General features: G+C 41.0%; 1 protein-coding gene across 1 annotated transcript in view; it reads left to right on the forward strand.

Annotated features, from left to right (window-relative positions):
* The first annotated feature begins 285 nt into the window (after nucleotides 1-285).
* The window catches only part of LOC143982062 (myeloperoxidase-like), a 32,819-nt gene continuing 15,284 nt past the window's right edge, over nucleotides 286-17,820 (forward strand). The window contains exons 1-5 of the mRNA XM_077480446.1: nucleotides 286-441; nucleotides 4,856-4,949; nucleotides 7,403-7,578; nucleotides 9,017-9,137; nucleotides 15,032-15,161. Coding sequence (XP_077336572.1) covers nucleotides 318-441; nucleotides 4,856-4,949; nucleotides 7,403-7,578; nucleotides 9,017-9,137; nucleotides 15,032-15,161 — 645 coding nt within the window. The 5' untranslated portion in view covers nucleotides 286-317. The remainder of the gene's footprint in view (nucleotides 442-4,855; nucleotides 4,950-7,402; nucleotides 7,579-9,016; nucleotides 9,138-15,031; nucleotides 15,162-17,820) is intronic.

Raw genomic sequence — 17,820 nt, forward strand, 5'->3', positions numbered from 1 at the left:
TAGGTCCTTCAAATATATTTTCCCTGCTCATATTTTAGAATCCATGTTCATATTTTTATTCCTGTGGCATTTTTTTTGCTACATTCCTCCATTAATTGCCTTTGTCTACTGTTAAACTTTTTTGGGGGGAATGGTGGTTTGTGATGAAAATGTACAGATGTTTCCTGTGTCACAACTGTGCAGCCTCCTACTGGGTGTCCTCTGCACTGGTCCATCCAAATCTTGGTTATAAATACAGATGAGGGAACTACCTCTAGAGTGACATAAGCCAGCAAGGTGAGTAATGCTCAGCTTCTCTAATAACTAAACTTGACATAATGATGTTTGATGGTATAATGATTTCTCTTTCATTTGGGTCTTATAGAATGTCACCCCTGTGCTCCAGTATTTGGTTCTTGCTGCTCTCTGGAATAATAACTACAAGTAAATCATCATATTATGGTAAAATATGTTATTTTTTTCTACCCGCTATAGTATATCACATCTGTAAATGTATTTGTCAGACTTTTAAAAACAAAATAATTTTATAAAATTATCATGAACTTGGTACTAAAAATTAGTGATCATTTAAAAATATAAATTTAGGAAGAAACTAAATTAAAAAAAAAGGTTTTTCACTGTAAACATATCTATGTCTTAGATAAAGTAATATATTTGAAGTCACTATTAATACGAACCTTTGTCCTTCATAGCATATGTTCGAAAATACTTTGCTTGTAATTGTGGAAGAGGCTTAGATTAGATGCTATCTTTTTCTACCTACTAAAGTATATCACATCTGCAAATTTATTTGTCAGACTTTTAGAAATAAAATAATTTTATACAATTATCATTCACATTGTACTAAAAAATAGTGATCTTTTAAAAATATAAAAAAGGAAGAAACAAAAAAAAAAACAAAAGTTTTTCACTGTAATATGTTAGATAAAGTAATATATTTAAGGTCACTATTAATACGAAGGACAATTATACTTTTGTCCTTCATAGCATATGTTCAAAAATACTTTGCTTGCAATTTTGGAAGAGGCTTAGATTTTATTTTCCCAAATTGCCCTCCTAACACACTCAGGTGGTGAAATGTGTGACCCTGGTAATCTTCTAGATTGTAAGCTCTAACGAACAGGGCCCTCTGATCCCTCCTGTATTGATTTGTACTGTATTGTAAGTGTACTGTCTGCCCTCATATTGTAAAGCACTGCGCAAACTGTTGGCGCTATATAAATCCTGAATAATAATAATAATAATCACTTTAAACATTCTAAGGCCTCGTGCACATTGCAACTCAAAGTACTGTATTTATTGGCGTACTGTATAACACTTACCTTTTCACCATGAAAATCGGGTGCAAATAGCGTGTGCGTGTTATACGCCAATACAAAAATTTAAGTTTTTTCCTGAAACTTCCCTCTTAAAATGAATGTGCGTGTTATATACCTGTGCGTGTTATACGTCGAAAAATATGGGTAGCTTCTTCTTTGAGCTTTTTTTTTTTCTCTGGCTTTTAAGTCCCCTCTATGTTAGCCTATGTGTCCATACATACTATAGGCGTTTTCAATACTTTAGCTGCAGGAGAGTTTACAGGTGGAAAAAAAAACCCTTCACTTGTGCACTTTGGAGAGGACCTTTTGAGCATAAAAAAGCTTAAAAACTACTTAACACGCATTAACGCTCATTAACTCTAGGCAAATTCCAGTGTTACCACTTTAATCCATTTTAATGGCCAGAATTCTGTATGTATTAACACCAGACGCAGAAACGCTCGCTAATGCGCATTAGCAAGCATTAAAACATATCAACGCCCATGCAAAACACATTTTTTTTTACCCTATTTTTACTGCTACTTAACCCCTGTAGGAGAAAAAAACATCAAGAGCATATAGTACAGTGTGCATGTGGCCTAACTAGTACAAAAAAAAAAAAGACTCCAAGTCCCGTTAACTGTTCTTCTAGTGCATCTGGGTTCAGAAAGGCTACTCTCATTGTACAAGGGAGTGGCAGTTGATGGGCATTAGCCATGAAGACAAGTCCCAGTATCAAAGCAGAATTACACATGAAAAAGCACAAAGCAAGTACTAAAAACCAAGACAGTTATTTTTTAAACATTTATAATGGGTCCAGGGTCACTTTTAGGCCTTGTTAACACCATGGCGCAGAGAGGACAGTTTTTCTGCATGCATTCTCCAAGAGCACAAAAAAAAAATTGTTCTATATGTGCCCTGTTCACACCACAACACCATAGTTGCCAACATTGTAAAAAAAAATTCGGGACACTTTTTTTGCAGTGGGCGGAGTCATGGTATAATTAGGGGCGGGGCATGCGTTTATAGGTGTGGCATAGGAAAAGGTAAAAATGCGGCGGCGAAAAATGAGCGTGGTTTACGTAAAATAGTGGGCGTGGCTTACATGGGGCGTGGCTCAAAGGGGTGTGGTTAGAGTCTGAGATGAATGCGGGATGGAGAGGGAAAGGAGGGGGATGGAGAGAGGGAAGGGGGGATGGAGAGAGGGAAGGGGGGGAGAGGGAAAGGAGGGACAGCAGCCCCCCGATCCTACACCACAATAGCAATATGTGTTTTCCAGAGTTTGACAATCAGCAGATAAAGATACTCCAAATACCTGGTGTTGGCGCTTCAATCATTCCGGTGCCATGATTGTTATGGTGTCAGGATGATTGAAGCGCATTATTTCTATTATTACATTGTAATATAAAATGAAATCATTCAACTCACCATAATGCTGAATCAGTGGGAGCCATGAGCGCGTCACTAGCCACGTTGCCTGCCACCATTATTCTTCTATATGCAGCCGCCCCCACCGCTCCTCCTATGCAGTTTAGGGGGGGGCTGAACTCACATTTTCACCGGCTCCAAGGTGTCTGCTCTGGCTCCTCCTCCTGGCACCGACGGCTGACCTATACAGGCAGCCGCGCAGCCGCGCAGAGGCCGAAGGAGTCTCATCTAGCTCCTCCCGCCGGCGCCAATGGCTAACCAGCCAGGCAGCCGAGGAGAGGCTGGATAAACGGCGCCAGCTCAAGCCCCACAAGGACTTGCAGCCTGGCGGCCCCAGCGGCCGCGGCCCACCGGGCGAGTGCCCGGTTTGCCCTATGGCCAATCCGGGCCTGCCTGGCTAGACAAAAGTCAATTGAAAATTATCGGTTGAACAGTGACTGCATTCTATCAGATGATGGGTGCTGCGGTTACTGAATACAATAGCCACAAGTGAAGGGTTCTCCACTGTATGTGGGCATGGGAGAATTGATTGATTTCTACATGTGTAGGATTGTTGGCAGGGGATTGTCTGTTGACAGACCATTGCCCTAAAATCTTACTGTTAGTACACTCCTTTTGACAATTGTTGTCCAATTATTGGCCAAAAATTGTTGGATGGCAGGCTAGTAAATTTTTGGCGGACAACAGTTTGACATCAGATTTTCATATGGTCAGTACACAAATCCTTCAAACAAAAGTCAAAAGTACAAACACGCATGCTTGGAATCAATGCTCACCAAACATGAAATTAGCAGAAGGGGCCCAAAGGGTGGCGCTCAAGAGCTGAAATTCCTTGTAGTATGTCACTACGTTCATGTTCTTGGCAGGACAATTGTGTACCGCCAGTTCTTATTCTCACCTTTAGATTCAGTTTGTATTGTCTGCTCATACTCTAATTCCGCGTACGTTTGACTGGACTTTTCGACAGACTAGGTCCGATGGTCTTCCCGATGGACTTTCGGCGGAGGTCCAATGGACTTTCTGAACGAACGGACTTGGCCACACACGACCGGACTAAGTCCATTCGTTTTGAACGTGATGATGTATACGGGACTAAACAAGGAGGTTCAATAGCCAGTAGCCAATAGCTGCCCTTGAGTTGTATTTGGTCCGTCGGACTAGCACACAGACAAACGGTTTTCCAGATTTTTAGTCCGTCGGATATATTTGAAACATGTTTTAATTATAGATCCGTCAGATTCTTGGGTAAAAAGACTGCTGAAGCCCATACAAGATTGAATTGTCCGACGGATTCCGGTCCGCCAGACTAAGTCTGCCAGAAAGTCAGATCGTGTGTACGCGGCATTAGGCTCCTTTTACGTGGGCAGGCAGTGGGTGGTAAAAACAAGCAATTAATCCAGTTTCTACTGCTCTCCCCAACCGCCCACTTACAAGTACACTTACTGGCTGCTTGAAGGATTACACATTATTATGACTGCTATGCTTTGCATCACTATGCAGCAATTTTAACACTGCATGCAGAATTAGTCAGACGACACTTCCTGAATAGGGCTGCATGATAAATGCCAGCCAAACAATGTCATTTAAAGTCGTCATAAAAATTCAAAGTAAAATAAATAAATAACACTGATAACCCTGATATTGTGAAAGGAGTCATACAGGATCTGTGAAATCAGGCCTCAAGTAACCTCAGCAGGTCATGTTTTTAGTTTTTCCTTCAGGATTTAGTAATTGAATAGCTACCAGAAATGTTTCATATGAAGCATACCCTGATAACAAAACCTGTTCAGGACACCTGAGAAACACTCTTCTATGTTTCAAATATCAATCTGTCCATTCCCTTCAACCTCATGCTGTCTTTTTTGGGGGAAAAATTTAAAGAATCTACATGAAAGATTGTATAAATAATTGAATAAAGCACAATACGCTATACCAGAATGCTTGCTTGGTCAAGCAGAGCACAGAATTAGTCGGCAGTCCTGACTCCTGACTGAATTGTTTCCAGCGTAACTAAAACCATTACATCAAAATGTTACTTAAGGTAAGTCCTCTAACAAAGCCTTTCCATAAAGTGCCCTTTTCTATATGTGGTTATGCATTTTAGGGTTAAAATATGTTGATTTTTGTAGATGGAGTCGAGGAATTGGACGATGATCTCATTGAAAATTGTGCCAAAGAAGCTAAGCATCTGGTGGACACGGCATATAAAAACACGCGCTTAATGTAAGAATCATTACATTTATTTGAATATATAGAACCTAAGACTACTTAGGTATTTCCGAACAATTCCCTAACCACTTAGGAAATGTAATTTTACTAGTGTGTTCAGTCTGCCACAGGGCCTACACCTGGGTGAAATTGCAAGGTCGTTCCTTCCTATTAAATGAATATAATTCATTGTATCCCAATGTTGGCTGTTGAGTTTCCACGTCCCCAATATAAGTTCTCCTAGCCGCTATGTTTCTCTGTTCCCCTGTCTTGATGACACCTGCACCATATGATTGTACTGGTGTCACCAGCCCAGAAAAGGGGGGTTCTGACTCTTACAAACTCTACCAAAAAAATGTATATTATTATCATTTAAAATGGAACTTTGGTCAGAAAATTAATTCCTGATAGATCATTTAAGGCTGACCCTTTTTGCAGGTAAAGCTATGTTAACATTAAAAATTAGTTCCTATACTGTTTAAAGTCCAGTAATACACTGGACTTACCCTAATTTGCTAAAACTTAAGAGAGCAAAATCTGGTGCAGCTCTGCATAAAAACCAATCAGGTTTCAGGCATTTTTGTCAAAGTTTAAAGTGATTGTAAGGTTTAGTTTAAAAAACAAAACAAAAAAAAAACATGTCATACTTACCTCCACTGTGCAGCTTGTTTTGCACAGAACCTGCTTTTATGTGGTCCCTCGGTGGCTCTCGCGGCTACTCCCCACATCAGATAACCCCCTGGGAGAAGCACTTTCCTGGGGGGATTACCTTGCGGGAGCGCTCCTGAGTCCAGCATTCGGTGTCCATAGAGGCTGAATTCAGGACTCAGCCCAACCCCTTGGGGGCCACGTCATTGGATTTGATTGACAGCAGTGGGAGCCAATGGCTGCGCTGCTATCAATCTATTCAATCAAGAACCGAGAACCTTGGGCAGAGAGACAGCTTGTCCCAGTTCTAAGGCTCAGGTAAGTAAAACGGGGGGGCTGGGGGGCGGTCACTGCCAGGTGGTTTTTCATCTTAATGCATAGGATGCATTATAGTGAAAAAACACGTAGGTTTACAACCCCTTTATTTGAACAAGCTGAAGTTAGAAGCTGATTGGCTACCATGCACAGCTACACCAGATTTTGCACTCTCCACTTTTAGTAAATCAACCCCACTGTCCCACCCTGCTCTGCACATGCTCAGTTGCTCTCCATTTTTGGCACTGTGCCGGAACATTGGAGCCATTAGAGGCCGATCTCCTGACAGCCTAAAGATTTACTTCTGCTTAGGGGCTCTGGGCTTCAGGAAAATGCTGGCATCCAGCAAGAAGGAACAGGAGCAATGCTGGATTCAATTTACAGGACACACTCATTTTTGTAGCATAATTATTATTGTGAAGTCTATGTTTCTTGCTAAAAAACATTATTTTATATCAAGTTGTTACGGGTAAAGTTCCACTTTAAGACTCCCTATTAAAGTAATGCATATCTAAAGCTAAAACTTTTTCATTTTGGATAGAGCAGACGTATTTGGCACTTGGCTGCAGCTCATTCCCACTGACTTTAATACTTTACCACCACAAAGTGAAGGGCCACCGCAATGTGTCCTCCTTCCACTGGCCACCATATAAATTTGGAGGTGGGAGGTTGGAAGCCAGTAAAAATGTGGAACAACTGCCTGTTTTTACCAACTTCTCCCACCCCCTATAGCCTTACAAGTACAACTAAAAGGCAAAATCTTTTTTTTTTTTTTTTTTTTGGGGGGATTCAGTAAAGAGGGATTAGAAGATCTGTCAGTTATTTATTCCTGTCTGTGCCCCTGTTAGGGAAAGTCACCCACTCTGTTTGTCCCGTTTACCATTATCTCTAAAAATCTCACATTTTGGGTTGTTCCTAAAACAGGAATAGAGGGCAAATCTTTCATTGGGGACACTAGTTCCAATGACCCTAGTGACAACCAGGGATTGTCTCACTTTGGAGGGATTTGTTCCCACTTTCTGTTTTGGCTTTGAAACAGGAAGTGAAGGAAAATCTCCACAATGGGACAAAGATGGCAAAACAATTGACAGGGTTATAACCCTACCTTACTCTATCCAAAATGAAATTAGCTCAAAGGGTAAGCTCATTAATATGTCTTCAAGAGAGGAGGGCATGAGATACTTTAAAGTTCAAGAAAAATGTAGCACCCACTGTTTTCTGCAGGCTATAGAATGGTGGAGTATGGTAACATTACATGTAATAATAACAATGTAATATGGTGGGTGACAACATGGTTGGAGACAATTTCAAATGGTGCCAAATAAAATTGTTCCTATGGCACAATGTTTATAAATATGATCCTGCCAATAACCAAAAATATTACCAAACAGCACTATACTCAATACTTCACTAAACTCAGGCATGTGCTACCGTGTTCAACAACTGTTGTCAATGAATTGCATTGTGAAATAACAGCAAACTATTATTTTTTCTCTGTTGCTAAGCTTGAAGGAACGCTTGAGAACCAGAAACGTGGGCGCTCGTGACCTCATGGCCTACTTCAAGCAACCTGTAGCAGGAAGCAGGAACTATATTCGTGCAGCTGATTACATGGGTACAACTCTGCAGCTCCTGGCGGAAAAATTCAAATATATTAGCAACAAACATTTCAATATCTCAGGTACATAAATAATTCATAATAGTGGTAAAGTTTATGCTCAGCCTAACTATATATATTTTTGGGATAGAGTAGAGAAGGACTACAATTCATGTCAGGACTCCCTTGGAAAGATTTACTCATACTTCCTGTTTTAGTGATAACGGTTTCAAAACAGGCAGAAATAATATTTTTTTTGGCAACATCTGGAACCTTGTAAGATTTTTACTTCTGTAGGTGGCCCTGTGGCAGTTTTTACCTTGGTTCCTTCCTTGTATCTGTGACAAAAAGTGAGATCTAATCTCTGATATTTTTGTATAGCAGTAAAAATCTGACAGAGAAAAAAAAGATCTCACATACATCTTAAAGCGATATTAAAGTCTACTTTGTTTTTTTAAAAGTAACAAACATTTATACTTACCTGCTCCATACAATGGGTTTGCACAGAGCAACCTGGATCCTCTTCTCCAGTCTCACACCAGCAATCCTGGCTCCTCCCTCCTGCTCGGTACCCCCACAACAAACAGCTTGCTGTGGGGGCACCCAAGTAGGCCCGCTTCCAACCCGCAGCTCTGTGTGTCCATCCACACATAGCTCTGTGTGCAGGCTTGGCCCCCGCCCCCTACATCTGGCTGTGATTGACAGCAGTGGGAGCCAATGGCTCCTGCTGCTGCCAAAAGCTAATCAGGAGTGTGAGTCCTCGGAGAGGCAAGGCTCTTGTGGACATTGCTGGATTGAGAGGGGGCTCAGGTAAGTATTGGGGGGCTTGAGGGAGTGGGGCTGATGCACACAGAAGGTTTTCTACCTTCATGCATAGAATGCATGAAAATATAAAACCTTTTGCCTTTACAACAACTTTAAAGAAAATATAAGGTTTACTCAAAAAAGCCTTATTGTAAAGAAGTTGGTAACTGACTAAGGTTGGTTAGGGAAGATTTCACTGTCACTTCCTCTTCTGGAAAAGGTTGTTACCAAGATATTGATCTCTAACTTTTCCCCACTTTATCCTGAAGAGAAACCTTTATTCAGAAGTAGGACTATCAATTTGTCAAATTGCCCATTCAAGGCAAAGTAATAGACTCTCTTTATAGGCCACCTCCTGTGCTTCTAATACTTACATTTCCCGTGCTCCCCTGCCACCCCTTTTGCGCCCTGCAGCCCCGAGTAGAAGGCCCTGTGTAAACTGGTAAAATCTAGCCCTGCAAAGCTCCCAATCAATGCAGGTTGGAGAACTCTAGCTCTGACTGAGCCAGGGGGTGTGTTGGACCTCTGCAGAGAGATCACTGCTTCCACACAAATATTGAATATTCAGTTCAATAGCAGCTTTCAAAGTAGAGGGTTACCGTTTGCCATGCACATATGATACATAGGCGATGTACGACATTATGTTACCTTTTGAACAGAAACAATTAGGCTGGATTTTAATGTTTTAAATGTATCTTCATAATCCCGTTTCCTTTAGATGTATTAACAAAGAACCAGTTGAATGCAATTTCCAAGATTTCAGGTTGTGAAGCTCAGTATCGCCCCATGGTTTGTCAGGACAGTCCATATCGCACCATTACTGGTACATGTAATAACAGGTAAGAGAAACAGAGACAATATGTAAGAAAGGAGTTATTATGTATTATAAAAAAACAAATGGCACATGTATAGGGATAAGGCGCGGTAAATTACAATAGGCGTAAATCTTCCCCTATTTCTAAAATATAAATATAGAAAGGCTTGTGTTTCTTCTATTGTTGTGTTCTAATTCAAGTACAATGCTTTAATAAACATAGAAGAACTCCATCACTTGTTTAATTTCCTATAAGAAAGAGGGGATCATTCAGTAGGTGGGACACGACTACACAGAGGAAACAGAGAATTGTAATATTGGCCATAGATAGGATGTGACAATAGGGTCTCCAAATAATAAGAACAAAATGCTGCACATCCAGAGGTTCCAATTGCCTTTATTCAAATCACCATAATCACACCAGGGACACCAGAAAGTCACGTAGACGTGTTTCACATATACATCTTGTGCTTAATCTTTATTGTAATGGTAATGATTAAGCACAAGATGTATGTGTGACTTGATGGTGTCCCTGGTGTCATTATGGTGATTTGAATAAAGGCAATTGGACCTCTGGATGTGCTGCCTTTTCTTCTTATCTTACAGTATTCCCATGGAGGTGGGCCATGGCTAGCACTCCTGGTCAGTCTCAATTCAGGCTCATTATACACATTGGGAGCAGCAGGTTCTTCCTTTTCCTAGGGTCTCCAAATGGCAGGTCTCAGAAATTAGAATTACATGAGGAATGAATACAAGCTGATCATATTGACTCCATCCGTAAGCACAAAGTTTGGATTGGAACTTTAGTAATACAGTAAACATAACGCTGGCAATGGGGAAACTAGGTTATCTAAATACTTTACTTTACTTTGTCCCTCCAGTTAAGAGTTATAATGTATGTTTAATTAAAACTCATATTTAAAGCTGAACACCAGGTACCCCATTAATTGCATTACAGTATGTTTATTACTAAAGTATGGGTATGTCATAAAGGATAATTTCACCCCAAATTCTGTGTCTACTGTAGTTTCTGTCATAACCATTCATCTATGTAATTGCAAGTTCTGAGACCTAACTAGGGTCTCTGGCCCCAATCCCAATTAGAACATTATCTGGAGTTTGCATTTGCCTGCATGGGTATTCTCCAGGTGGCCTGGTTTGATCCCACACTCCAAAAACATGCTTGTAGCACAATCACCAGGGTTGACAGACATCACATTACTGTCAATAAACTTTTCTGTGTATAATAAAAATGTCCTGCTTGCCACAATGCCTGCTCGTGCCTTCTGGCTGGGTCCTCATTGTTGCTGTCATTGAGTTTTTGTTGGTATTGTGTGTTGTGTACATGTAGATCCCCAGCTCTGGGACCATCACCAAGAACCGCTGCTGCTAGCAGAGTAGAGTGACAGTTATCTTTACTCTTCTTGTCCCAGTGTCCCTAATCACAGCTACACCAGCCAGAGGGATTGATTTACTAAAGATAAATAGACTGTGCACTTTGCAAAGTTCAGTTGCTTTCTGCAAGTGCAGTTGCTCCAGAGCTTAGTAAAAGAGCAAAGGCTTTACTTTGCAAAGAACACCCATCACATGCAAGGAAAATAAAAAAAATAGCATTTTTTCTTGCACATGATTGGATGATGGAAATCAGCAGAGTTAATTTACTGCTTATTTATTAAGCTCTGGAGCAACTGCACTTGCAGAGTGCAACTGCAATTTGCAAAGTGCACAGTTTTTTTTTTTGCTTTTAGTAAATCAACCCCATAGTGTCACCATAAGGCCCTTTTCACATGTGAAATGCTCTCTGAAGAGCAGGGCAAGACATAGGGTGGTGGGGGCCCCTGGGCTTGAGTTACTTTCAGGCCCTACCTTCTATACATTACTTTAAATAGAACAAAATGATACATAAACATAAAGAAGATACCGTATTATTTGCTCCATAAGATGCACCTGACCATAAGACGCACCTAGGTTTTAGAGGTGGAAAACACGAAAAAAAAATATTCTGACCCATACAGAAGCCTGGCAAATAAAATGTACATTAGCCCGTGGACAGTATGTTAGCCAGTGGTATATATTCCTATAATAAATAAATATACACCATTGTTTATGTGGGTATAATCTGAGGAGCGAGTATTTGGATCTTATAAGGCCATACAGTGTAGATCTCCCATGTGTCTCCCATGTTACTATGGATATATATCATAGTATGCACACACCACTGTCATAATACAAGCAAAGATATTTAAATAGTAAGAAAAGAAGTTGAGAAGCAGTGTAGTTAGGCGTATCTCGTCCCATCAATCTAAGCACCTAGCATGATCTCCACATAAATACTCCCATAATATACATACCGTATATTTCAGCATTATAAACACACACGCCGCTTCTCCATGTCACTACCCAACCCACTCATTCTGGAAGTTGACCCTGCCTCACTCTGCCCCCATTGGCTCGCAGCAGCTCAGGAGGAAGGTATCCCCAGAAACGTCATGAGGTGGATGGCCGTGATTGGTAACACTGACAGCAGACTCTCGTGTCACCCTGGCTATCGGCGCCTAGATTGGGAGCAACACAGCATTGCCTTGGGCGGGTCCGACTTCTGGTTAGCTGGAGTGAGGGAGGGCAGACCAAGTAGGTGGTGTGTCCGGGGTTTGTGCACGGAGCTAGTGGCAGTGGCGGCTGCGACTCCTGCTCAATATTCACTCCATAGGACGCACAGGCACTTTCCCCCATTTTTGGCGGGGGGGGGGAAGTGCGTCTTATGGAGCGAAAAATACGGTATTTAAACAAAGCCCAGTCAAGCCCAATGGTAAGTCCGGCCCTGCAGAGGAGCCACCCATACCTGGATCAATGTTGCTGACTTCCAACACACCAGACAAGTGAAGCAAGCAACAGTGTCCCTGATCACCATTATGCCAGTCCCAGTGTCCCTAATCAACACCACACCAGTCCCGGTGCCCCTGATCACCGCAACACCAGTCATATTTTCCCTAATCACTGCCAGATCAGCTACAGTGCCCCTGATCACATCCACAGTAGTTACAGTGTCCCTGGTCACTGCCACACCAGTCTCAGTGACCCTGATCACCACAACACCAGTCCGTGTCCCTAATCAGCACTACTCCAGTCCCAGTGTCCCTGATCACCGCCACATAAGTCACCACCATAAGGCCTTTTTCACATGTATGATGCTCTCTGAAGAGCCATCTATACCTACATCAGAAGAAGGTGTTGTATCGCCTCCTCACCACCTGCTTTAAACCCTTGAACCCCACACAAACTCCCCCATTCACTTGAATTGGTCGCAATTGGCGAGGGTACAGGGGATATAATTCCTGCCACAGATGTAAAGCAAAGCATCACAGCTAAAGAGGGTAGCAGTTGAGGGGCAGTACAACAAGCCCTAATAGTGCAACCAGTCACAATTCTCCGATCCCCACCAAACCAGCCACAGTATAGCCAGACGAGTCTAGAATCTGTGTTTCTGACTGCCACCACACCAGACCAGTGAAGCAAGCAACAGTTTTCCTGATCACCACCACACCAGTTTCAGTGTTACCAGTCCAGTGTATGCCAGCAACAGTATTTCTTATCTTAACCACAGCAATCACAGTGTCACTACCAGTGTAAGCCAGAAAGGGTGTCCCTGATTGTTTCAACATTAGTCTCAGGTTCACCGGCAGATGTAAGTCAGCAGCAGTGCTCCTGATTGCCTCCCCACTGGTCCCCAGTGTCACCAGACTAGTGTAAGCCAGCAACAGTGTTCCTGATCATCGCTACACAAATCCCACTGTCACCAAACCAGTGAAGCCAGCAACAGTGTTCCTGATAACCGGCACACCAGTGCAGTGTTGCCCCTTGATTGTTACCTGTACTAACCTTATCCTGTTCATTGGCCACATTTCTGCCTGTGGCCTGTACTGATTTTTTGCCTGCTTGCTGACCTTGTCCCTGCCTGTGGCCTGAACTGATCCACTTGCATATCCCACTGATTATGTTCCTGCGAGACACCAGTTCGAGCCATCCCCTGTGGACAATGGTTCTCCTGGAACCACAGGAATGCTTTTGTTCTTCCTTTCTTCATCCTCCTGTATTTTTATGGGCACTGAACATGGCATTTTCAGTAGGCTAGACTTTCTTGGCTTATAGGAACTGGGACTGCTGTAGGTGTCACTATACTAAGCAATATTCCCTGATCACCCATACAGAGACGACTATTACTGTACACACAAATCAACCAATTGTGTCAAAACCAAAGATACAAGGGGGTTTGTTTACTAAAACTGGAGAGGGCAAAATCTGATGCAGTTGTGCATGGTAGCCAATCAGCTTCTAACTTCAGCTTGTTCAATTTGACAAAAAAAAACTGGAAGCTGATTGCAGAGCTCTACTAGATTTTGCAGTCTCAAGTTTTACTAAATCAGCCTCAATGTCTGGTACATAATCAGTGCAAACAGTGAAAAAATCTGTGGTATCCAAATACTCGGGAGGTGTAGAAGATTTTGTTTTAGGTTTTAATTCTAAGTATGTTCATGCTCTGTGGGAAATATCTTAATAAATTGACATCTTTGTGTAAAAAAATAAAAAAATAAATAATAATTCTTTCCGCATTTTACAAAACCTTGTGACAAAAAAAATTAAGCTTTCAAAAGACTCACCATGCCTCATAGAAAACAAAGTGGGGTGTTTGCATTCCAAAATGTGGTCATTGTGTGGTTATTTACACTGTTTTGGTTCTCCAGGGCATCCAAACATGTGATAAGTAGTCAGGAAATTACATGCGTAATTTATGCCTCTGGAATGGCTGAAAGTGTTCCTTAGATTCTAGGCCCCTCTATGTGGCTAGGTTGTGAAAAAGTCTCACACATTTGGCATTGCCATACTTGGCAGGAGTAGCAGAATGTGTTTTGGGGTGTAATTCTTAGTATGTTTGTTAGAAATATATTAATTAAAAATTTTGTGTCAACGATTACATTAAAAGACTCCCTATGCCTTGCAGAAATACCTTGGAGTGTTTGCTTTCCAAAATTGGGTCATTTTGTCAATTTTTCCACTATACTGGTGCTCCAGGGCCTCCTAAAATGTGATAGGTAGTTAGAAAAGAACATATATAATTTATGCCCCTGGAAGGCCTGAAGATGCTCCTTGGATTTTGAGCCACTCTATGCATCTAGGCTGTGAAAAAGTCTCACACATGTAGCATCCCCATACTCAGGAGGCATAACAGAATGTGTTTTGAGGTGTAGTTATAAGTATGCCTATCCTCTGTTTGAAAAATAATGTAATATAATAAATAAATAACTTAAAATTCCAAACTTTGTGGAAAAAAATGACAACTTAAGAAAACTCACCATGCCTCTTACTAAATGCCTAGGACTGTCTACTTTCCAAAAAGTTATTTTTTTTGGGGGGGGGGGGGATTTGTATTGCCCTGGCATTTTAGGGCCTCCATTAGAAAGGCAGTCAGTACATCAGAACTGATCAATTTTCAAATATATATTATAGTTTAGAGGGTCTATATCTTTCACACCATTAAATAATGTGGCAGAATAAAGTTGGCCTAAATTTATGAAGAAAGATTATTTAGTTGCAATAGAAACTAAGAATTTTCTTTTTTGAATTTTTGGTCCTTTTTTTATATAGTAAAAATAAAAAAACAGTGGTGATTAAATACCACCAAAAGAAAGCTGCATTTGTCTCAAAAAATGATAACAATTTATTTTGGGTACAGTGTTGCATGCCAGAGTAATTGTCATTCAAAACGTGACAGTGCTGACATCTGAAAAATGGCCTTGTCAGGAAGGAGATAAAAGTGTCTGATCTTGAGTTGGTTAAAAAGCAACTTCTTTGTCTGATGAGTAATGGCAGCTGGTAACAAGTACTTGTCAAACAAAAGTTAAATTTTGTCAATATTTGCAGGAGAAATCCTACTCTTGGTGCTTCCAACACAGGCTTTACACGTTTACTACCTGCTGAGTACGAAGATGGCCTGTCCCTTCCCCGTGGCTGGACTGAAAATCGTCCAGTAAATGGATTTCCTTTGCCTTTGGTAAGATAATTACATTTATTTATAATTGGTATTATAATAATGAATTCACTGCCCCTGCTTTGACACCTTGTAAAAGATACACTGAGCATAAATATGAAACACTGTGTCCAATTAAAAATAAATAAATAAATAATTTGAACAAAAGTGGAGCAAGTCATTAAAGTGGTTGTAACCGTAATTTTTTTTTTTTTTAATTATCCTGTTCCTTTAAAGCACAATATACAACATAGTGCTTGTGCACAGTGTTATTTGTCCCATTCTATGAAAAATACCTGGTTGACCATTATCATCTGATCCATAATACTGTGGTCAGTTTACATGCCTCCGCCATTGCACGGTCTCTCCCTCTCCCCTTCTCCCCCTCCCTCCCTGTCTGTCAGCTATTGAGTCAGTGATGTGAGAACTGATCTGCTCCCTGCCCCTCGTCACCTGCTGCTGTTCTGTGTAAAGTTACTCTGTTATAGCCAGCAATATTGCACAGTGTATGTGTTTTTTTTTAAATTATGCAGCTCAATACCTTATTTCTCAGTGCTGCTGTGTGGTCACGTGACCTTTTCACCGTTCTCATGTGACCGCACAGTAGCACTTAGAAATAAGGTATTGAACTGCAGAATTAAAAAAATAAAACACATACCGGTACTCTGGGCAATATTGCTGGCTATATTTACTGTTGTCCAGGGATCTATTAAAAATAACTTCTCCTACTCATTGTCCCCAGGACACCCTTTTTCACCACACAGGAAGTAAGTGGAATTCTCGTACACATAAAAAGAAGTAAAAAATATATTAGTATATATGTTAGGTATGGGACTAATATAACCTCATTCAGTTGTGCTGTTGTCTGTGCCTGTCTGATAAAATATTACCAGTGGCTAGTAGTAAAAGTCTGTCAGCTGCTCCAACCCCCCAACCCCATCCCCATTCAAAACAAAAAAAAAAAGTTTTGGCTATAGATAATTCTAAACACAGAGATACCATAATTTTTTGAAGAATTGTCTGGTAAGGGTGACAGCTTTTATTACAGCTGTATGGACTTATTCACTCCAGCCTATGTGCTAAAACGATCAATTTTAGCAGCTGTATGTTCTGTACAGGCAGTGGGGGTGGTACCTTTTGTTTTTGTAATTGAAATGTGAACAACTGTTTCTGTGGTGTGGTGATAGTAGGAGACTTTAGGGGAGTTCTAATGTGGTCTAGAAAAATGCAGATGTGCTGCATTTTTCTGCATCTCTCCACTCCATTCCACTGTTGTGTGAACGGGACACACAGAAAACAGTTGTTTTCTGTGTGTCTTTGTGGAGACCTGTATTGATCTGGTACAATAAAATGCAGGTCTTCATGCATTGAATCATAGTTTACATGTTCCATTGATGGTATCGGTACTTAGCTAGCATTGTAAAACCTACATTACTTAAGGTGGTCATACACTGATCAAAATGTGGCTGGTCCTTGCTCAACCGACTAAATTTCAATCAGTGTGTGACTGTCCTTGATTGATCAACTTCTGTTATAGGGTCATGCTGAAATGTTTTTGTCAATCAGTGACCAAAGTCAAACTGCTGCAGACGCTGATCGGTGTATCCTGGTAGCGGCGGGTCCCACTGTCAGAATACAATGTCCCAGCTGGGGGAATTCCTTTATCCACCTCAAATGTGTGGATGGAGGAATCCCTTTGATTTTATCCATTCAACACACTGGTTTGAACTTAAAAATAAAAAAGACCTGTGTATGGCCAGCTTTAAATACTGGACCTACTCCCATGTGAAATACAAATAAACACATTGTGCTTTTTCTTACTAGGGCAAATGCACTTTGCACTACAAGTGCACTGCAAGTTTTCATGCAAATATTCATGAATATTCCTATGAATGTTCATTTGAAAATCTACTGTTATATGGACAGCTTTACTCTTTAGGTTCTTTACTCTTTAGGTTCTGATTACTCCTATGTAGGTGCCGCAGTGTGCTTACATTTTTGTGCATTTAGATGCATCATATTTAGCGCAGCCGATTCATTTCAATGAGCTGCCCTACATGTGACAATTGCACAAAAGAAATGTGAGCGATTAAAAAAACAAAAACAAAAAAAAAGTGCTCTACAACACATAACGCAATAAGTTACCATGCATTGTGGTATGATTTATGCCGCGTACACATAACAGGACTTTCCAAACCATTTCGTCGGATAGTCCGATCGTGTGTGGGATATTCCGATCGTTTTACTTTAAAAAAATCAGACCGACCTAGAAATAGAACTTGTTTCAAATCTGTCCGACGGACTCAGTTACTATCGGGAAAACCGTTTGTCTGTATGCTGGTCTGACAGACCAAATACGACACAAGGGCAGCTATTGGCTACTGGCTATTGAACTTCCTTTTCTAGTCCTGTCGTACGTCATCACTTTCAAAGCGTTTGTGTGTGTGCAAGTCCGTTCATTCAGAAGTCTGTCGTAACTTCGTTGAAAGTCCGTCGGGAAGACCGTCTGAACTTTTCTGCCGGAAAGTCCGGTCGCGTGTACGCGGCATAAGCTGGCTGAAATTGTTTGGCGTGCCATTACCAATGAATGGCACCCTAGCACACTTTTTCATGCATACAATATTGCACACATATCAATTACAATTAAAGTTTTGGTGTAACATATTTTTCATTGACTTATTTC

Source organism: Lithobates pipiens, unplaced genomic scaffold, assembly GCF_037356315.1.
Source record: "Lithobates pipiens isolate NorthernLeopardFrog02 unplaced genomic scaffold, aLitPip1_a1.2 Scaffold_16, whole genome shotgun sequence".
Classification (NCBI taxonomy): Eukaryota; Metazoa; Chordata; class Amphibia; order Anura; family Ranidae; genus Lithobates; species Lithobates pipiens.